Consider the following 23545-nt stretch of genomic DNA (forward strand, 5'->3'; position numbering starts at 1 on the left):
TAATTACTTTCATAATATGGATTTCTCAGAACTCTCTAAATACACGGGTTGGAAATCACCTCTAGTGTTTAAACGCCACTATTTAAAAACACTCAAGCCCTGAAATTTTCTACAATAGCTGTGGGAAGTGTCATCTCCCCACCTTAATTAGTCATCTTCCTTTATCCTCCCTTCCCCCCCCCCGCCTGCCTCATTTACTTCTCTGCTTGTCCTCCTGGTTGATCATGCCTCACTGCCTTGCTCCTCATATTGATATTATATTGTCTCTGTTGAGTGGAAACTGTAATTTGACATGTTATGATTGTGTTTTTCTTGTGGGGTACTGGGCAGTTTTTATTTTGCTCCATGTACCCCAGTATATATATTTTATATGTATATATATATATATATATATATATATATATATATATATATATATATATATATATTTTATATATATATATATATATATATATATATATATATATATATATATATATATATATATATATATATATTATATATATATATATATATATATATATATATATATATATATATATATATATATATATATATATATATATATATATATATATATATATATATATATATATATATATATATATATATATATATATATATATATATATATATATATATATATATATATATATATATATATATATATATATATATATATATATATATATATATATATATATATATATATATATATATATATATATATATATATATATATATATATATATATATATATATATATATATATATATATATATATATATATATATATATATATATATATATATATATATATTATTATATATTATATATATATATATATTTATATATATATATATATATATATATATATATATATATATTTATATATATATATATTATTCCCATGTTGTATTGTTCTTACCTGTGTAGCTATAAGGTTGTGTATACTCTTTAGTCTAAGTAATTTTCAATTATCATTATACCCTTGTAGTCTTAAGTATTTTTGGGGTTTTTCCCTGCCACACTGTGGACTTGCTCACATATTTCGTAATGTTAAGCTTTTTTACTGTACTTGTCAGTTTAGTATTCAATTTCCCATGTGAGAGATACCCTGATTAAAACCATTTTCGTAACTTGTGTTTTTTCTTCAGATTACCTTGTTTCCTCGTAGTTAGCAGCCTTGGCATGATTCTCTATCACTATTTCACCGGCTGACACGGGGCTGGACTCAGAAAAGGGATTTTGACAAAGGAAAAATCTATTTCTGAGGAAGGCCCCGTGTCACCCGGTGACCCTCCCTGACTCACCTGTTGCTCCCCTACTGGCACATGCCAAGCCTGGGGTAGTGCTAGCCTGGAATGAGGTAGGTGGCGCTGGTGTCGCCGAACTGGCGGGCGTTTGTGTGTGGGGGGCTGTAACGGCTCACCGCTCTCTTCTGGGGTTTTAACAGGGAGATATCTTTCGAGTAAGACTCCGTGGTAGTGATCCTTTCACTCACCCTTCGTTATACCGACGTCTTCCTTGGAGAAGACGCTCGATCTGGGAGTAGTAACCCCAGCTTTCCTGAAAGCTCTTTTTTCTCTGGTATATCTAGCATTTTATACCTAGAAATTCGTGCAACAATGGAATTTTACCGGGTGACACGGGGCCTTCCTCAGAAATAGATTTTTCCTTTGTCAAAATCCCTTTTTTAGATCATTCCTCTCAACATGACAATGCCATTGCAGTTTTCACAAGTGGCTCAAAGTCAGATGCTGGTGTCAGCTTTGGAGTGGCCTTCCCTGATGTAGAAAGAAGCAAGAGATTATTGTGTCGCATCTGTTTTTACAGCAGAACTGCATGCAATTTTAAAGACCTTAAAGGAAATTTTAACTCAATTTGGAAATAGTTTTTACCATATATTGTGATGTAAGAAGTGTTCCTCAGTCTTTAGAATATTTTAGCTTTTTAAACCTACTAATTTTAGAGGTATTGGAATGGCTGCTTTTAGGGAAAAGAAGTCAATTTTTGCTGGGTGCCTTTCCATGTTAGGGTTCTTGGGAACAAGCAAGCTGATCAACTTGCTAAGTCAGCAGTCACCTCCCCAGAATCCAGATGATGCCTATTACCATATGGGAATGTACATCCACTAGTAGATCGGAAAATTAAAAAACTTTGCCAGTCCCTTTGGGAAAATATTGCAACGAATAAAAAAATGTGCAGTATTACATCATCAGTGTCTCCTTAGTCATATCCCTATATGCCAAGGAGACAAGAAACGATGTTGTGCAGGCTAAGGATTGAACATACAGGACTCACTCATGGGTTCTTGATGTCAGGCGAAAATTCTCCATTGCACGATGACTGTATTGTACCCTTGACTGTGAGACATTTATAGCAAAGTGTCCCAGTCTTGGGAATCTAAGACATAGGTTCCTGTCTTGGGGGCGTGACAAAGATGGACATTTTATCATTGCAACAATTCTCAGGGAGGATTGTAATTTATAGCAGCTATATATCTTTGTTAGGGAGGTGGGCCTCAACAAAATTGAGACCACATGCATATACAGTATGTGTGTTTGTATGTACAGTAAACCCCCCGTATTCGCGTTCTCATGGTTCGCGGACTCACACATTCACAGGTTTCTCTGTGGAACATATCTAGCCACCATTCATGGAAAATTCGCCCATTCATAAATATATTTTTTTCACTGAGAAATATTCACTAATTACTGTATTTTCATATAATTTTCATGAATAAATGCACTTTTTGTGATAAAACTATTAAAATACTCAGGTATAAGCATTTTTACAGGGTTTTTCTTGGTTAAAGCTATCAAAATGGGCAGTTCTAAGTGTTTTTAGAGGGGTTTTAAGCATCCCCCGCGAATACGGGGGTTCACTGTATATAGTATATATATTTATAGATATGGCTGTATATATATTTTTAGATATATGAAACTTCTTTTAGACCTTTTTATTTATCTTTTTTAATTTCCTATTTAACTATTAAGGTGTCAATAACCTAGATGTGACACCAGTTTTAATAGCCACAAGTCATTCAATCAATCCTTCATCTATTTATTTCTGGTCATTGCATTCTAGTGACTTGAATATATTGAATGGCCCTCAGTATCAGTGGTTATTGTGTTTGTGACAGCTTTGTATATGACAACTTGTGCAGGGAGAGACCGGGGAGACGGAATCAGTCTTAAGAAACTGGTTTAATCTGAGCTTATGAAATTACAAACCAGTTTGTCTCTGTGTTTTCTTGAGTGAAGGCTTTATTACAATCTGTGTTGTTTCAAACATTTATCTGAACACCCTGTACTACAGTTGTGTGACCTGTTGTATAATTATTGTCAATGGTTTTTGCTTCCTCCCAATCCATGACATGATGATTCTTCCAGCAGTATTCATTATGGCTACAATTATAATTAAAGAGAAATAAAATATTGTATGAAATGTCTGCTTACAGTAAACTGCTTTCTGTTTATTGTTTGGTTTAGTAAGACCTTTATGTATACAATGGACCTGTTGATGTATAATTATTTAAATATCTTGTGCTAAATTTGACTTTGGAAGAAATTGACTGCTGAATGTGGCTTTGAGAGGTAGCCTTTTCATAAGTGGCGAATTAGCTGCTTTAGTATTTTTTGTGATATTAAGATTCAACCCATTCCTGTGATTTATGTGATCAGTACCTTTCATGAGTATGATTGCATATATTTACTGAATATTTATACATTTCTTGTTTAGCAAAATTCAATGTCATTCTTTGCTTGACAGTTTGTTTTCAGTGTGGAGGATCATTATTTTGGTAAGGCCAATCAACTCCTTGCAAAGAACCAACGAGTGTCTAATGACTACTTTTCTTTTGACAGATATAAAAGAAGTGCTAGAAGAACTTAACCTTACAGTCTTCATATCAGGTTGTGGTAATACAGCTCCTGTCATTAAAGGTACAGTCTCTCTTTTGCTTGATGTTGTTAATTTTTCTGGTTTTATGTTACTGATAAAATGGAGAGAAAATTTAATGGTTAGGAAATCTGTTCCTTTAGTGTGGTAAGCCTATCACAGCATTATTATTAAGTGAGGTAAAAGTTTGTTTTTCATAGTGTTATGCATATATGTTACATATTTAATGATGAGTTTGTTGGTTGATAGGTATTTTGTTACTGATGTCAGCTGACGAGTTTAACCTTTAGTATACAGTATTTCAGTTAATCTATATACAGTACAGTACTACAGGTAGTACGTAGAGCATATCTAAAGTACGTAAGACAACAGGAATACTGCAGGGTATGTATGTTTACATCTGCAGTCCGTAGCATTTTCATGTATGTACTAAGTACGTATATATTAATAACTACTGTAAGTACATTTTGTAAGTTAAAAAACGATTTACTAATTTTCAAATATTACAGTACTGTAATATATTAACGTAAACACAGCAAAATTTCAATAACATATTTGTTTTTCTTAAAAGTGCTTCACCCAAGCCACCTCTCTGCAAACACAAAGAAATCGCGATGCTGGATGCTGTGTACCCAGGACCAGTGATACTCGACACACTATTGGCTGTCATCTGCAAAGCAGCCAATCCAGAAGCACCATTCATTTTCCTTGGCGCTCATTGGCTGTTCACTTGGCGCTGATTGGCTGAACATTCACAACCAACTCGCGAACACGGAATTCTGGGAGACCGCTCCACGCATTCTCCTCAGATTGTGCATATAGTTCGCAGCATCTTACCATGTGAAACCGTGCATCTGTCCGTTTTGATTTTTTATCTTTGTGCATCAGCGGTATTCGGCCCTAAAATGCCTCCTAAAAAATGCCCTGCTCCTTCAAAGCCTTCTGGCAAAGAGTCTAAAAGAAAGAAGAATGTTATGAAACTTGAGGAGAAGGTGAAACTTCTTGACATGTTAAAGGAGGGCAAAAGTTTTGCTGCGGTTGGCCACCATTTCAGTGTTAATGAGAGCACAGTGAGATATATCAAGAAGGAAGAGGCGGAGATACGCAAGTCTCTGAGTATGAGCTACTTTGGTAGTGCAAAGACAGTTGCAACAGTGCAGGATAAAACAATCGTGAAAATGGAATCTGCTCTGGCAATCTGAATAAAGGACTGCCGGAAGAAAAACGTGCCCTTGACTCCAACATCAATCATGAGAAAGCGCGACAACCGTACCAGCAGTTATCAACTGCTAAGGAAGGCAATGACGTAGTACAGGCAGAGGAAGGCATTGAAGAAGGCGGATTAGAATTTTTAGGCTTTGATGAACAAGCAGAAGAAGAGGGGAAGAGCCCCAAGCAGGACCATCATCAGCACCTCAAGGTTTCCAGGCCAGCAAGGGGTAGTTCCACCGATTTCAAAAGAGGCTCCACTTAAAGTCTGTTACTTTGCATGGGGAATCAGCATCTGCAGACATTGAAGCAGCCGCGAAATATCCGGAGGCCTTCAAGAAGATCATCGAGGAGAAGGGCTACCATCCAGAACAGGTGTTCAATATGGATGAGACTGGCCTGTTCTGGAAGAAGATTCCTTCCCGGACATACCTTATGAAGGACGAAGCTAAAGCCTCCGGATTCAAGGCCCAGAAGGATAGGGTTACCCTCATCATGTGTGGGATTGCAGCTGGTTTCATGCTTAAACCAGGCCTCATTTACAAGGCTGCAAACCCTAGGGCCCTCAAGAATAAGAACAAGGCATTGCTTCCTGTGTTCTGGATGCATAACCCTAAGGCCTGGATCACCAAAGTCCTCATAGAGTACTGGTTCCATCAGAGCTTCATCCCTCAAGTTAGGCAATACCTGAATGACTTGGCCTTGGAGTTCAAGGTGTTGCTGATTATGGATAATGCTGGTGGCCACCCTCATGATCTTTCTTACAAGGGAGTCCAGCTTGAGTTCCTCCCTCCCAACACCACCTCTCTCCTCCAGCCTATGGACCAGGGCGTGATCCGTGCCTTCAAGGCACTCTATACCAGGAACTCCCTCCAGCACCTTGTAACTGCAATGGACAGTGACAGTGAATTTACGCTAAGAGAATATTGGCGTAAATTCACGATTGCCACATGTCTGAGCATCATCAGCCAATCACTGAATGACATGAAGGAGACCCTGAACACATGCTGGAACAAGTTGTGGCCAGAGTGTGTTCATGATTACAGGGGCTTCTCTCCTGAAGAAATTCAACATTCGGCCATAATAAGGCTGTCCAGTTGGCGAGGATTCTAGGTGGGGAAGGCTTCGAGGACATCACCGAGGATGAAATCGGCACCCCTATTGATGTTCACTGTGACCCCCCTGACGGACCAGGATTTGGAAGAGCTGACGAAGTCTGCCAGTGAGGAAGAAGATATGCCAGGTTCAGGGGATGAGCAGGAGGACGAGGAGAGCGGCCTGACTTTGGAACATCTGTCCCACATGAAGAGAATGATTAAGAATATGCAGGAGTATGTTTCAACATGGGATCCTTTTATGGAACACTCCTTAAAATTTTCAAACATCTTTGATTCAGCATTGGAGCCCTATAATCAAACCCTCACCACCATGAAAAAGCAGCGACAGCAGCTGCCTATCACCATGTTCATCAAACGGACGAAGAAGGCCCCTCCAAAGCCTCCCAAATCACCCAAGTAGTGCCTCTCGAATGCCTGAAGAAGTGCCTCCCAATCGCCTAAAGTAGCGCCTCTCGAATTGCCTGAAGAAGTGCCTCCCCAACCAGCTGAAGTGTGAAGAAGTGCCTCCCAATCCCAAATCAACTGAAGAAGTGTCTCCCAAATCAACTGAAGAAGCCTCCTGAAGGTGAAGAGGCACCCTCAGATGGGTTGTAACTCCTCTGCTTTGCTGTGCAGTCATATCTTCATCATCATTCATTGCACTGCACAGCTAATTCATCATCATAATCTTTAATCAACATTCATCGCTGGTGAGTACCCGTATGATTTACGTATGTAATAATCTTAATATATAAGTAGTATTAAATTTTTTAAAATGTGCATAAATTTTAAAAAAATTCTTTGTCTCTCTTTTTGTGAATTACATATACGTAAATACCAATGTTTCCCCCAAAAAGAAAACGGGACAGCTTATAACTGTATGAAAGAAAATGTGTGTGTGGCTGAATATGTAGGGGGACTGGATTATTTTCACCTACAGCTGTAAGCCATACAGTACGTACATATAAATGTAATGATAAAATGTTTAAGATTGCTTGGAAATTATATTAATAGTATCATTTCAAAGATTAATACAGTAATAAGGTAATAGTTTAATGTATATTTGATGTAGGCTGGTATTTCTGAGCTCGGCCCCATGTCACCCGGTGAAATTCCATTCTTACACGAATTTCTAGGTATAAATATTGCTAAATATACCAGAGAAAAAAGCTTACAGGAATGCTGGAGTTACTACCCCCAGATCGAGCACCTTCGATGAAGATGTCGGTATGACCAAGGGTGAGTGAAGGAATCACAACCACAGAGCCACACTCGATAGACATCCCTATGTCAACATCCCCGAGAAGAGTGAGGGGCATCCCAGCTCCCACGCCCCCCGCCGCCACGCGCGACTCCAGCGCCATCTGAACTCATTCCATTTCTAGCACTTGATTTTTTACGCTCACGGTGTTTTGTTAGCCTGTGTTTTTCAGCTTATTTTGCATCCTTATCATGTCATCTAGCAGCTTTACCATGTCCAAGTTAAGTACCATCTTATTTTGGGGTTGTCTTATGTATTGTTGGCTGTCTTAGCCCGTAATTATTATTATTCATGGCTTTGTTATGACGCTTTCTGGCGTCCCCAGCCAGCCATGTTGTCCGCGAGGTTTACCCACTCGGATTGTTCTGTTTGGGTTTTTCCTGGTCGCTCATGCCTTATGCTTCCCCATAGGTCTCATCCTGGTGGTTTTCTAAGCGGGATTGTTCGGTTTCTTTTCTAACGATAATGTTTTTGATCCGTTCCTTAGGGTTCCCGCATCGGGTTCCCGTTTTGTTCCCGCTTAGTTTTCTCCCCAGGATGTTTCCTCTTGGACATTTTAGCTTAATAATTATATTTATATTCATTATTTTTATTGGCTGGTGCTCGACATCATGCTATCTCTGCGTTGTCTAGTCCGTGGGGACGTCAGGCTCACCCTGTCGCTTCCTTTGGTTAGGCTATGCGCCAAACACAGTATATTTTTATTTTAATTTATATTGTTTATTTCACACACATTTGGTGATTTATTTGGTTAATTTTGTCCTAGCCTAGTGTACGTTAGGCTTTTATTGCCCCCTTGACCTCCTGTTCTCCCTTCCCTTGAGTTAGGTTAAAGCGAGAGGATGGGGTCAGCAGGTTGAGGGATTTCTGTTGTCGTGCCTTCCTCTGTCCGTTGTTTGGGTGTGGGTGAGTCCCCATTCTCCTCCCCTTCTTTCTGAGAAGGGGTTGAAGTTTTTCTGTGGGCATTTCTCCTCCACGGCGTTATACCTCCCATACGTTCGGCTCTGGTTGGTCTTCGACTGGAAATTCTCTCCTGTTGTTCCTTTTTCTCCCCTTTTCCTTCTCTCCCCCTTTTTTTTTTTTTAAATTTTGATCATAGGCTACGTCTATGTTTATAGGTGAGAGTACAGAGGTCTTGTTTGTTTTTTCCCCTTTCCCTTAGGTGTAAGCCATGATTTTAGGTATCATGCAGTTGAGCGGGTGAGTTTCTCCCAGTCTCCTGTTTGCCTCTGCTCTGGCCTACTACCTTCCCTGTCCACCCCCCACCCTGTTTTGGGTCCAGCTTCTCGTCATCTTCTCTTGCGGGTGATGTCGGTGTCCGACTCTCACTCCAAGTTGTGAATCTTTCTGGTTGAGGGATTCGTTCCCTCCCAGAGCTGGTTCCAGGTGACTCGTTGCTGGGCTCAATGTTTCGTTCACCCGCTCTCCTAGATCGAGCAGGTTCGCGAACTTCTCAGGGTTTTCTTCTCGACCTTGTTTTATGTTCGCTCTCGGCGTTCGAGATGCTTTAGTTGGGTTGACTGGCACTTACATCTGCCCCGGTGGATCGTGGTGTTTAACAGCCTCACCCTTCTTTGGTTCTCTACGATAAGGTCCTGAGATCTCCGGTGTGGGTGGTTCTGGACTCCGGGGAACGTAGATTTATATTGTCTTGTTAACCAATTACGTTGCCATCTTATTTATGTTATGTTTCCCCGGCGGCTCATCCCGCCTGTGGACTAGTGTGTGTTTATTTATGCCCCGGCGGCTTGCCCCGCCAATAGATGTTAATTATTTTGAATTTCCCGGCGGCTCACCCCGCCGTCAAGTGGAAATTTATTTATTTATTGTTTATTATTATTTCATGATGGTCATAGAGTCTGGTGATTTCACCCCTGGGTTCCACCGTTTTGTTCCCGGCATCCCTCGCGGTGAAGGTCCCGTCGATTCGGCCCCCTCGTTCCGCCGGTTTACTCCGGCAGTCGGGGGGGTTTGTACCCAGCTTACCTTAAATTAAGTTACTTTTTAGTAGGCCCGTCTCTGACGAGGTTTTTCATTCCGCCGGAGTACTCCGGTGGTTTACTGAAATACCCTTGCCTGCTTAGCTTAAGTTTCTTAGGAAGGTAAGCTCATTTACTGTTTTCACTTACAGACTGTTCGCTGTGAGGAGCCCAGGTGTTCCGCCACTCTTCAGCAACCCTATGGCCATGTGGTGTGTCGGACCCACGCTGGTTGTGCGGTCCGACTGGATGATCTGATTGTTTGGCACCCGGAGGGCTGCGAGGTGTGCTTTGCTCTTTGCGGGTGCACCCAGGACGAGTCGGTAAGCTATTTGCTTTCCACCCGCATGTTAATTCTGCCTTCCATATTGCAATGTTTCGTGATATTTTGTAATTTATTTTATTTAGGTATTTCTTAGCCTCCCTTTGACTCACCCCCTTTTTCAGGCTGACGAGTCCTCTAAGAAAGAGGCTCTTGAGTCCCTCCGCGCTTGGGTGGCTGGGTTCGGGAGAAACGTTCCGTCGGGGAAGCCATATGTCCTCGACGAGAAGTGGAGAGACCTTCTCTGCCCCGGAGCCCGGATCGCCGCGGCCGTACCAACTGAAGTGGCCGCCCCCATCATTGAGCAGATCCGGGTCGTGACCCAGCCACTCATAGATGAGACCCTCTACGCGGAGGTTTCAGAAGACGTCGCCGCTCTGGACCTGGATTTAGAGCCTATGAATACCGAGCAGGACCAGGTAGGTGGTGAGGTAAGTGAGGCAGTGGGGGCGGGCGCCCTATTTGATTCCCCTTCTTCATCAACCTCTTCCTTTCAGGGCTTTTCCAAGTCTTCCATCTTGAGGGACAGTGCTCCATCTACTGTCCCCAAGTTGAAGGCTTCGTGGAAGGCGAAGGGCTTTAAGTCCTCGTCTTCCCGGAAGGCATCCCCCTTTCCCCCGTCGAAGGCAAAGGTTTCCGCACCTCTGGCCTCCGGGAGTAAAGCTGGAACCTCGGGCAAAGGAGCGAGTAAGAGGGCGGCTAGACCCAGCCCTCCTCGCCAGCCTCCCTTTGACCCTGAGGCGTTCGCTGGGATGCTCCTAGCTAGATTCTCGTCGGAGGTCGATTCCAAGCTTTCAAAGCTTGCGGACAGACTGCAAAGTCAGGAGAATCTGATCGCTGATATGGCTCGCTCCGGCGGTGCCGGACCCAGTTATCAGATCCCTGATACTGCTTCCCTCCCTCCTTTTGACGTTGGAAACCCGTGGCGTTTTGCTCTACGTGCCATTCGCCATGAAGATACCCTAACAATCGAGGGTTTGGGCATGAGACGTCTGGAGGAGTTGGAGTTCTTCCCTCCTGACCTCTTGCCCCCCTATCCAGGCATCGTTAGGCTGACGGAGGAAGCCTGGGTACGTTCAGATAAGGTCCCAAAGGAGACGGTGATCTTCCCTAGGGACCAGGCACAATCGGCTCTGCTTCGCACTCTCACGGAGTGGCAAGCAGAGAATACAAAGCTCACTCCGTTCAAGGGGAACTATACCATGTTCTCCTTGGGAGACAAGTTGCCCACTCCCTGCCTGAATAAAGTTGCTTTGGCGACTGCTCAGGCCTGCTTCGAAGGCAAACCCTTGCCTCAGCTCAGGGAGACGGACGCCACATCCCTGGTGTTCCCGGGGGTGAGGAGTTCTGGAGGGACGCCCCATCTACGTTCACGGTGGGTAAATTAGATGCCTTCTGTGCGTCCTCACAATTCAGTGAGCAGCTTCCCAAACTCCCAGAGGCTCTCCTGAAGACGGAGTTCGAGGCAAGGACGAGACTGAGCCGGTCTTTGAATTCCTTGTGTCTGTCAGAGGCGGTGGCCGTCTCATGCGCAGACGAACAGCTCTTCCAGGTTCTGGCTAAATCCCTGTTGGCAGGTTTTCAGTCAGACCTGTATGACTTCATGGTGGCTAAGTTGGAGTGCCGCAAATTCATTTTCAAGGATGCCACCATTCGTCATGAGCCTAATAAGCTCATGAAGAGCTCCATCTGGGGACTAACCTCTTCCCAGAGGATGAAGTTTCTAAGGTCCTGGCGAAGCTACTAGGGCTAATCAGAGCCTACGTGCGAGGTGGGGTATTTCCGCCTTCAAACGGAAAACTCCCGAAGCTGGTGGTTCCCAGGGTAAGTCTGGGAAACGCTTCAGGAGAAGGAGGCCTCATCCCCAGACAGTGGTTCAAGCTGTCCCAGTCTCGGCAGTAGGCCAACCCTCCACCTCAAAGGCTCAACCCCACCAATACGTGCTGGTTCAACCAGCCCAACCTCTTGCTACGCCATCGTACGTCTCTTCTCCGGCGTACAACTCCTCCTATGAGGGCCGTGGGGTCTTTCACGGCCTTAATAGAAGTGCAAGGGGAGGCAGGGGTCGTGCCCCATACAGAGGTAGAGCTGGATCCGCCTCTCGGGGAAGATCAGGCCATGGTAGAGGAAGCAAACCCTCTTCCTCCCACTGAGACCAAGACCAGTGGACCTTCAGCCCTTGGGCACACAGCATTGTGTCCAAAGGTCTGGGTTGGAGCTGGATCAAGGATCCCCCTCCTTTGACCAGGTTTTACCAACCCCCCTCCAAAACCCTACAGGACTTTGTAACAGAGCTTCTCAACAAGAGAGCAATAAAGAAAGTAAGGCACCTCAAATTTCAAGGCAGGTTGTTCACGGTCCCAAAGAAAGATTCCGGCCAACAAAGAGTGATTCTAGATCTATCACGTCTAAATCGCTACATAAGATGCGACAAGTTTCGCATGCTTACGGTAGCTCAGGTACGGACTCTACTTCCGCGTGGAGCCGTCACCACCTCTATCAATCTTTCAGACGCTTACTATCACGTCCCGGTTGCGCGGAACTTCTTTCCCTTCCTGGGTTTCAAACTTGGGCAACAAGCCTACTCCTTCAGAGTCATGCCTTTCAGACTCAATGTAGCCCCCAGAATTTTTACAAAACTGGCGGAAACAGTCGTTCAGCAACTACGGTCCCGGGGAATCTCCCTGGTGGCTTATCTGGACGATTGGATAATCTGGGCTCCGACAGTTCTGGAGTGCCGGAAGGCTACGACCATAGTGATCAAGTTTCTGGAGTCGTTAGGGCTTTCAGCTGAACAGGAGAAGTCCCGCCTGACTCCGAATCCCGGTTTCAGTGGCTGGGCCTCCAATGGGACCTGACTTCGTACAGGTTGTCCCTCCCGCCACCCAAGCGGAAGGAGATTGCCGCTACCAGAAAATTTTTGAGGACAAAGCAGCATCCCGCCGGTCTCAAGAGAGAATTCTCGGCTCCCTTCAATTCGCCTCAGTGACGGACCTGCTTTTGAAAGCGAAACTAAAAGATATAAACAGAGTATGGTGGAGACGAGCCAATGTCAGGCTCAGAGACAGGGTCTCTTCAATCCCGCGAATATTGAAAACAAGACTCGGCCATGGTCCACAGCCAGTGGCCTGTCGGTCGGTTCCACTTCAATTTCCCCCTCCGGCGTTGGTAATCCACACGGACGCTTCATTAAGCGGTTGGGGAGGGTACTCAACAAAACAAAAAGTTCAAGGAACGTGGTCTACAATGTTCCAACAGTTTCATATAAACACCTTGGAAGCTATGGCAGTGTTTCTAACACTCAAGAAACTTCGCCCCGCCAGCCGGATTCACATCAGGCTTGTGCTGGACAGCGCCGTGGTGGTTCATTGCATCAACAGGGGCGGCTCCAAATCAGGTCGCGTAAACCAGGTGATGGTAGCTATCGTCTCCTTGGTGAACAAGCACGGCTGGCATCTGTCAGCCACCCACCTAGCGGGGGTGCGGAACGTGGTGGCGGACTCCCTGTCCAGGACTACTCCGTTGGAGACGGAGTGGTCTCTGGACGGGGACTCCTTCAAGTGGATTCGCCGCCGGGTTCCGGGCCTCCAAGTGGATCTGTTCGCCACGGAGAGCAATCACAAGCTTCCCTGTTACGTGGCTCCCAACCTGGACCCCCAGGCTTTCGCCACGGATGCGATGTCCATAGATTGGAATTGTTGGGAGAGGATATATCTGTTTCCTCCGATAAACATGTTGTTAAAAGTCCTACACAAACTCAGGTCATTCAACGGCCAATTAGCTCTAGTAGCTCCCTATTGGCCGAAGAGCAACTGGTTTCCTCTATTACAGGAACTCAAGTTGCGGTGTCATCAGATACCCAAACCCAGACTGACCCAAGTAGTACAAACAAAGACTGTGTCAGCTTCCTTAAGAATTCAGAATGCACTGGTTTTATGGACTTTATAAAGTTTGCTGCAAAGAAGGGAGCAAACATTGACCCCGTCAACACTCTGTTTTTGGAATCAGACAAGAGAGATTCTACTCTCAGACAATATGATTCGGCAGTCAAAAAATTGGCGTCCTTTTTAAAGGCATCTGGAGCTCAAACTATGACAACCAACTTAGCAGTTACTTTCTTTAGGTCATTGTTTGAAAAAGGCCTTGCCCCGGCCACTATTACTACAGCTAAATCAGCCTTAAAGAAGGTATTTTTGTATGGTTTTAATATTGACCTTACAGATTCATACTTCTCCATCCCCAGAGCATGTGCCCGTTTGAGACCAGTAACTCGCCCTCCTTCCGTTACTTGGTTCCTCAACGATGTTTTGAAATTAGCCACTGACATTGATAATTCTCTATGCTCATACTTGGATCTGTTAAGGAAAACCTTGTTTCTGATTAGCTTAGCTTCAGGTGCCAGAATTTCAGAGCTATCGGCCCTCACTAGAGGTGATGATCATGTTAATTTCCTTCCGTCCAGAGAAGTCCTCCTTTCCCCTGATCATACGTTCTTAGCTAAGAATGAAGACCCTCAGGACAGGTGGTCCCCCTGGAAGGTGGTGCCTCTTCCTCAGGACCAGTCATTATGTCCAGTATATACCTTAAAGTCTTACCTACAAAGAACTCCACAGTTTAAGTCGGGTCCTCTTTTCATCAGGGAGAAAGGTGGTACTCTCTCTTTGAATGCTATAAGACAACAAATTCTGTATTTTATTAAACAAGCTAACCCGGATTCAGTTCCAAAGGTTCATGATATCCGAGCAGTAGCTACCTCCACTAATTATTTTTATAATATGGATTTTGCCAAACTTACCAAGTATACAGGATGGAAATCACCTGTAGTGTTTAAACGCCACTATTTAAAATCACTCGAAGCTCTAAAATTTTCTACAGTGGCTGTGGGAAGTGTCATCTCCTCACCTTAATTATCTTTATCCCTTTCCTTTCCCCCCCGCCCACCTGCCTCATTTATTTCACTGCCTGTCTTTCTGGATCGATCATGCCTCACTGCCTTGCTCCTCATACTCGATACTGGTATACCTGATTATTGCTTGTCTTGTGATTTGGATTTGATATGTTGTGGATTTAGATTTAGTCAGAGGTACTGAAGCAGTTTTTATTTTGCTTCATGTACCTCATATATTTTTGTCTTTCAATTGTATCTCATTGCTTTTAGGTTTAAGTTTGTAATTACTGGTTATTCTATTGAATTGTAGGGGCCCTTTTATTTTCCCCTATTGTACTATATGTTAGTGTTTCTACCTTGTTCCTAGGTTAAGTTTGCTATTTCATTGTACCCTTTTGATGTGAGGTGTATTATGCCACCAGTATTTACCTATAGTTAAGCCCAATTTTCATTGTTGAGATATTTTTATTAAATCTACTTTTCCATAGCATGTGTTTCTTTCCAGTTACCTTTTGTATTCTGTTGTAGCTTTGCAGTCTTGGCATGATTCTCTGACACTATTTCACCGGGTGACACGGGGCCGAGCTCAGAAAAGGGATTTTGACAAAGGAAAAATCTATTCCTGAGGGAGGCCCCATGTCACCCGGTGACCCCCCCTAGAATATTTTGAGGTACAGGTTCGCCCCCCTACTGGCTCATGCCAAGCCTGGGGATGGTGCTAGTCTGGAATGAGTTCAGATGGCGCTGGAGTCGCCGCGTGGCAGGCTGGGGAGCGTGGGCGCTGGTACGGCCCCTCGCTCTTCTCGGGGATGTTGACATAGGGATGTCTATCGAGTGTGGCTCTGTGGTTGTGATTCCTTCACTCACCCTTGGTCATACCGACATCTTCATCGAAGGTGCTCGATCTGGGGGTAGTAACTCCAGCATTCCTGTAAGCTTTTTTCTCTGGTATATTTAGCAATATTTATACCTAGAAATTCGTGTAAGAATGGAATTTCACCGGGTGACACGGGGCCTCCCTCAGAAATAGATTTTTCCTTTGTCAAAATCCCTTTTTTAGGCATACTTTGGTGTTTGACCCTTCATGGTAGACAGGTATAAGCGTTTTTAGAGGGGCGTTATAATCATTCGCGGATTTGACCTATTCACGGGGGCGTGTGGGACGCATCCCCCACGAATACTGTTCACTGTATATATATACTGTATATATATTTTATATATATATATGTTACAGTCAACATGCGTAATCAGTCATTACGCGTAATGACTGAAATTTCAATCATCACGTGTAATGCACTTAGGGACATTTGATCCCCAGGAGCTAGTACTAAACACGGCAAAATACATTTGACCCCAGGGACTAGTACTAAACCCGGCGAAACAGTGTATGTGACTCACTGTTTCGCAGTTTAACACTTAGCTCCTGGGGATCAAATGTCCCTAAGTGCATTACGCGGACATTTGATCCCCCAGGAGCTAGTACTAAACACGGCGAAATACATTTGACCCCCAGGGACTAGTACTAAACCCGGCGAAACAGTGTAGGTGACTCACTGTTTCGCGTGTTTAGTACTAGCTCCTGGGGATCAAATGTCCCCTAGGTGCATTACGCGTGATGACTGAAATTTCAGTCATTACACGTAATGACTGATTACGCATGTTGACTGTAACATATATATAATGTATCTATTTATTGGTGTGAGAGCGAGGTTATTCCTCAGCAAAATACACAAGAAGGTACTAAGGCAGAAAGTTTGGTACATGGTTTTCCTTCATTCATCACGGCCTACGTTTCAAGATCCTTGTCTAAAAATACAAAGTAAAATATACAAATACAGCAGGGAATGTTAGTATGTACAAATGAATTATGATAAAAGTAAAACATCAATACAAAAGGTAAACCTAAAATGAAATTGTTAAAAAAGAGGAAGAACTAGAATATTTAAACTAACATACCTTATTCCTCGAAGTTCAGTTGCTGTATGAAAAAACAATAAACATAAGGTAGGGTGTGGTTCAGGATATGTGCAGGGCCATGGACAAGGAATAATCGTTCAAAGAGGGAACAAGCTTCTTGATCGCTAACGATTCAAGAATAGGGAGGTGGTGTTTGTGTTGGCTGGTTAGTATAAGCTTAAAATCACATTATAGTTTAAAGTACTTTATTTTTGCATAGTTTTTTATGATTTCTAGTATTTGATGTTTCAGGACTGGACAACTTGCACCCAGTGCGAAAGCTAACTCCAGTATGTGCGTCATAGCCGACCTTAAGTAGCTGGCGTGTGTTTCCCACATATGTCTGACAATGGCATTGATAGCAAGTAAATAAATGAACAACATCGGACTGCATTAAATGGGGTAGTTTTCCTTTGTGATGAAACATACCGCCAATAGTTCTTGGGTTCTTAAATATGAGCTTCATGTCAACTGCAGGAAAATAATTCGTTAAAATCCTTTTTAGACTGGGTAGGAAAGAGGTGTCATGTGTGAATAGAAAACTTATATAGTATGTTAATTTATGTGCAGGAGGGCTAAAGGACTTGTCCAACGTTTTCTTAACATTTTAAAAATAAATTGGATGGCTAGCAGTTGGATTTAAAATAATCATAGAGAAAACCTCCTCCCTTGTGAAAAAGATGGCCTGTTGAGGAGAGTGGCGAGGGAATTCAATTTAAAATGATAAAAACATGAACTGTAAAAATTCTGTCCAAGACCTGTAAAGATTTTCTTGCGAAACACGCCAGTATGAGATCTATTGTCATCACGAATGATGATGGTGTCTCAAAAGGATAACTGGTTATTATTTTCTAACAATTCATTAGTAAATTTAATGTTGTTATGAAGTGAGTTAGGATACTGTAAAAACTGGTCACAGTGGTAACTGTCTTTGAAAAGGACAAAAGCGTCGTCAACATAACAGCGATAAAATAAAGGCTTAAACATAGAGAGACAGCTGTCCAGGAGCTCTCTCTCGAATTTGTGCATAAAAATATCAGCAAAAATGCAGCTTAATTGATTACCCATTCCCACACCTTCCACCTGCATGTAAACTTCAACAGTTCTTTAAAATCTAAGTGGTTAAAACCGTGGTACACATTGTCCTGATCATTAAAAATAGTATCCAAAATATATTCAATTGTTTCCTTTACTGGTATATTAGTGAATAGTGATTCTATATCAAAACTGGCCATGACCATATTGGAATCTTGACATAAAATATTATTTTTAAATGCTAAGGAACTGTTAACAGTAAATTAATTTTTAAAAGAGTTTTCCAAGAGAGGGCCTATGTATTTAGCAATTTGTAGTTGGATGTAGTATATGAAGAAAGGTTTGGCCTCATAGGCATGTTCTCTTTATGTATTTTGGGGAGGCCATACATGATACTGTAAGAAGATCCATTTAGTGACAAAAAGCTCATCATAAGTAGTTTGAGTAATAGCCTCCTTATTTTTTAAAGATCTTAAAAAACGTTTAATTTTGTCGTCTTTCTTAAAAATAAGTCTAAAGTTTTTGTGACCAGTTTTCTGAAATTTAGAATCGTCAGTGAGTATTTTTGCAATTTTTGGATTTAATCAACTCTATTTAAAATAACTGTACCATTACCTTTATCGGGTTTGGAAAATATTAAGTTATTGTTTTTACTCAATTTCTGAAGAGTATTTAGATCATCTTTATTAAAGAACAGGGGCCCATCTAGTTTTCTGTTTGTGGTAATTAGTAGTAAACACTTGATATTCACGTTCTCACAATTTGCAGACTCAGGGATTCACGAAATTTTCTGTGGAATGTATCTATAAATTACTTGTGGGAATCACCCATTCGTGGATTTTTTCATAGAAGAATACAGTATTCTGTAAAATTTCATAGTATTTTTGTGACTAGATACTGTACTGTATCTACATATACATTATATGAAAAATAGTGATTTACAATACTAATTTACAAATATTAGTATTAAGTTTAATAAGATTAAATATTAAAAATAATAATTCTCTCTCTCTCTCTCTCTCTCTCTCTCTCTCTCTCTCTCTCTCTCTCTCTCTCTCTCTCTCTCTCTCTCTCTTACTGAGATGTATGCTCATTTGTTTTGTATGTTATATGATTTACTAATTTTCAAATATTAATATTAATGTAAACAACAATAATATCTATTCATTAAAGAAAATAGTATAGTGAATTAGGAAGATTTTAGTTTATAAATTAATAAATTACGTAAAATTTTTAAGGAATACATCAACTTAGTGGGTCAGTGTTGCCAACTTATTGGTCAAATACCACTACGAAGGATATACTCTCTCTCTCTCTCTCTCTCTCTCTCTCTCTCTCTCTCTCTCTCTCTCTCTCTCTCAGGAAAAGATAGAATTTTTATGGTCTGTTTATTTGTTTTGTATGATAAATAAATGATTTACCTAATAATTACTAATTTTCAAATAGTAATAATAATAATGATAATAATAATAATAATAATAATAATAATAATAATAATAATATACTATAATTACAACATTTATGCATTTCTCTAGTAAGTTATGAAAAATTTTAAACATAAATTTCAACCCCGACCTTTTTCTGAGTCTTGGAGCTCTGGGGGGAAGGGTGAACCTGTCAAATATGTCAAATTACTTGACATTTCTGACTAAAGGTAGATAGATGTTGCCACAACATGATCAAATCAATTTCTGTTTTTCCTCTCTCTCTCTCTCTCTCTCTCTCTCTCTCTCTCTCTCTCTCTCTCTCTCTCTCTCTCTCTCTCTCTCTCTCTCTCTCTCTCTCCAAAGGATAGAATGTTAGAAATAAGTACAGTAGATATATAGATAAATAGATACTTAGTTCAGCCCTTCTCTCTCTCTTTGTGCACGTGCGTGTTTGTAATGTTTTAAAAATGTGTAGTTAATACATCTTTGGAAGACAAAAAACAAACATGTAAATTTTGTAAAGAGAAATGGATTAACATTCCTCAAGAGATTAAAGAGATAAACTCTCTCTCTCTCTCTCTCTCTTCTCTGGCTGGAAGGGTTAGAAGTACGTATGTATATATTTTTAAGGGTACTAATGTTTAAGATGACTTTGAAATTATATTAATGATATATGATTTCTAAGAGTAATACAGTAAGAGGGTAATAATTGAAGTTATATTTGATGTCAGATGATACTTTATGTATGCATTTGGCATTTGAACTTTCAAGATAGGCAGCTATAAGTTTGTTTAGAGGGGGGGGTTCTAAGTATTCGCAGATTTTAACTATTCGCGGAGGTCTGGAACACATCCCCTGCGAATAGGTGGGGCAATTTACTGTGTGCAAAAGCGAACTGTTCAGTTTGGAATTTTTGATAGGTTTGCATTCAAAGGTAAGTTCTTCAATTTGGTAAAAGTACTTCGAGGGGCAAATAGTACACTTAGTATGAAGAATAACCTTAAAGATAAAATCACTGACTTAATTACTAATTAGTTACCTTATACATATTTTCTACATATTCGTAAGTTTAATATATATTTTTTTGTGAAAATGTTCACTTTGCAAAAAAAGGGATTTTGACAAATGAAAAATCTTATTTCTGGGGGAAGACCTGTGTCACCCAGTGAAATAGTCCATTAGCACTGATTTCTAGGTATAAATATTGCTAAATATACCAGAGAAAAAGCTAACCATAATGCCAGGGTTACGACCCCTGGATCGAACACCACTAGATGGTGTCGATATACACAAGGGGTGAGTGGTTGCCACTACCACAGATCTTCGTCCTATAGATTTCTCCAATCTCAAAACCCCGAAAAGGGAGGAGCCGTTCCAAAACCTCATCCCCCGTACCTAGCCAACCACCACCCCGGCCGCCATCTTCATCCCAAGTTAGCACCCCCCAAGCTTGGTATGCCACTCGGGAGGGAAAAAAGGGAGTATAGGGATGGGTCACTGGGTGACACAGTCTTCCCCCAGAAATAGATTTTTCCTTTGTCAAAATCCCTTTTCTGGGCTTGACCTGTGTCACCCAGTGAAATAGTGACAGAGAATCAACCATACAAAAGCTTGGTGAAGCCCTCTAAGAATTACCTTAATGGAGCTAAATAAAACTATGAGAAAATTACTGTGTTTTAATAACCCAAAACATTCATATTAAAGACATAATTAATTTTATAAGGCACACAGTCTAAACCATAAAATAACTAACACCAAGACACTTAAGGCTAACAAAAGATTCAAACAGGAAGTCCATGAAACGGCCAGGAGTCAGGCTGTGAAGCAGGCCTGACCTAAAGGTTAGAAGGCAGGGCCAGTAAACGAGGCAGGTAGGTGAGAGAAATATAAACAATAGGATAAACTAAGGTTACATAAACTAGTCTAGGGCTGGGGGGACAATACTTCCTGCAGCTACTGTGGGGTATTTAAGAGCCTCTAGAGACTTAAGATAGTGGCGTTTGAACACTGTTGGTGATTTCCAGCCCGTATACTTTTTAAGGTCATCAAAATTCATAGTATGAAAATAATTAGCTGAGGTGACCACTGCCCGAATATCATGTACCCTAGGTACTGAATCCGGGTTTGCCTGCTTTATGAAATACAGTATTTGTTGCCTGATGGCCTTTAAGGAAATGGTTCCTCCATTTTCCCTAACAAAAAGAGGGCCTGAATTCTTATTAGAAGTTCTATTTAAATAAGCTTTTAAAGTGTTAACTGGACATAAGGACAGATCCTGTGGAAGGGGAATAATCTTCCAAGGAGACCATCTATTTTGTGGATCCTCATTCTTTGCTAGAAACTTGAGATCCGGAGACAACAGAACTTCTCCTGATGGGAGGAAATCAACATGGTTCAGTTCTCTAGAGAGAGCAGACAGTTCAGAAATTCTAGCCCCTGAGGCTAGCCTTACTAGAAATAACGTTTTCCTTAACAGACTCGAGTATGTACAGTCGGCCAAATTAGAATTGGCAGAGTTTCATAATTTTTCGATCACCTGCCTGACGCACGATTCATGCCTGATTAATATATTTTTCTGTTCGAAGATGGAAAAATCTTATGTAATGGCGTTAAAAACAGTCACTGTAATCTTTAGAACATCATGTTATATAATTACGTAAAACTATTTTCCATGTAACAAAATTCACGTGAACGAAACGAAGTGATAAAAAACGTCGAATCACGACCACTGCCATAATACAGTGTTGCCACATTTCCACAGAACTGACTTCTATGGTAGCCTAAAGTTTAAAGTCATTCAACCCATAGTTTTCCTTCATAGTCTAAAGATCACTTCCTGTAACTTCCCTTAAGTTAATCACAATAATTTTTTACATTTACTAAAACAATTTGAGATAGAGTTAAGCTACCATAATTAGATGGATCCCTAAAGCTGCTGTCACTCTGATGTCGTCTGCATTCGACGTGTCAGCCAAGACATTCCTGGCTCGATCAACTTCCGCTGCTTCATGATTCGGCTCAAACAACCACTCTTTGATGGCTTTTTATTCAGTCATTTTTTTTATATGAAAAGATATATAAATATGCAAATGACTGAGAATATAGGACAGTGAATCATAAAATATAAGAAACTAATATATCTGGCCACAATAAACCCCTAAAAAGAGTATGAACAGTTTTTTCCACACTTGGTGTGGCAGACCCCACTTCTGCATCAACACTTCCACACCGGAAGAGGCCACATTTGCACGTTTCGGCAACAATAGTAGACAGCTATCACTAGCATTATCACATAAACATAGTCCTTATATTATCATTTCAATATAAAGTTGATAGTAGTTGAATGATTTCATTTGTTAAATTTTACAGAAAACAATGGAAACTGACAAAATGCTCTCAAAGAAAAAAAAATATAAAAGTGTGAAAAATAGGCCTAGAGTGGAACTCCTCGAAGCCCAGAGAAGAGCTAGACAATATGATAGTTGTATGATAGTTGCAGCTGTCAAAGAACAGCCCCAGATGACAGCAGTTGCTGTGAAACAGCAGCTTGGGCTGCAAATACGTGTGCAGACTGTGCAGAATAGGTTGCATGGGGCAGGAATGCATCACAGGATTCCAGCAAGGAAACCGTTGCTAACGCAACAGCATAAAGAAAAAAGGATGGGACCTGTTTATTCCTATTATAAACTGATATGTAGTATATACTTGAGTGCATTACGTTTTATATAAAAAATTAATGCAATTCGACTATGAAGTGAAAATAATATATAGTTAGTTGCAAAATGAAAAAAAGAAACTTTTGTTATTTTGTCTATTACTGTATATATATCCTAGACCTAAAGCTGAGAAATGGTCAATAACTGTATGTATTTGACTGTTCATACAGGAATTATCTGTTTAATGGGGATTATACTGCACATTTATCTTCATATAGTTGTCTTGAGATATAATTTCAATTCATACCTATAGGCTATTAGGAAACATTATAATTTTCATTTATAGAGTATAATTCATATGTTGTAACATATATAAAAATGGAAGAAAATATGTCTGTAAAGTTGAAGGCCTACTCTCTCTTTTTTTTTTTATGACTGACTACTCTCTATTGAATTGTCTGTCATTTGAAATAATATTTTCTGTGGACAGATATGCTGAAAATAACATCGCGCCTTCAAGGCGTAGTGGCAGAATATCAGCTGGGTCATGGGGATGGATGGCTGCCAGTGGACCGGGAGGGCTAATTGCCATCGATGACCGTTTCTGAACACCAATCAGTGTATCAAAATTTTACGAGACATTTTAGTACCCTCAGTTCGAAAACTATTATTGCCGTATCCCATGCCAGTATATATCGCCATAGATAATTTTGCGGTCCACAATGCAGAGGTTGTAAAGCAATGGTTCCAGCAGAATCCAGACGTGGTTCGAACTAACTGGCCTGCCAAGTCTGCAGATCTGAACCCAATAG

The 23545-nt window shown here is 41.1% G+C and overlaps 1 protein-coding gene across 1 annotated transcript in view; it reads left to right on the top strand.

Moving 5' to 3' along the window:
- LOC136849330 (long-chain fatty acid transport protein 4-like) overlaps positions 1-23545 on the top strand; it is a 431083-nt gene that overhangs the window by 161068 nt on the left and 246470 nt on the right. The window contains exon 6 of the mRNA XM_067122690.1: positions 3870-3947. Coding sequence (XP_066978791.1) covers positions 3870-3947 — 78 coding nt within the window. The remainder of the gene's footprint in view (positions 1-3869; positions 3948-23545) is intronic.

This window comes from Macrobrachium rosenbergii, chromosome 20 (assembly GCF_040412425.1).
Source record: "Macrobrachium rosenbergii isolate ZJJX-2024 chromosome 20, ASM4041242v1, whole genome shotgun sequence".
NCBI classification, from domain to species: Eukaryota; Metazoa; Arthropoda; class Malacostraca; order Decapoda; family Palaemonidae; genus Macrobrachium; species Macrobrachium rosenbergii.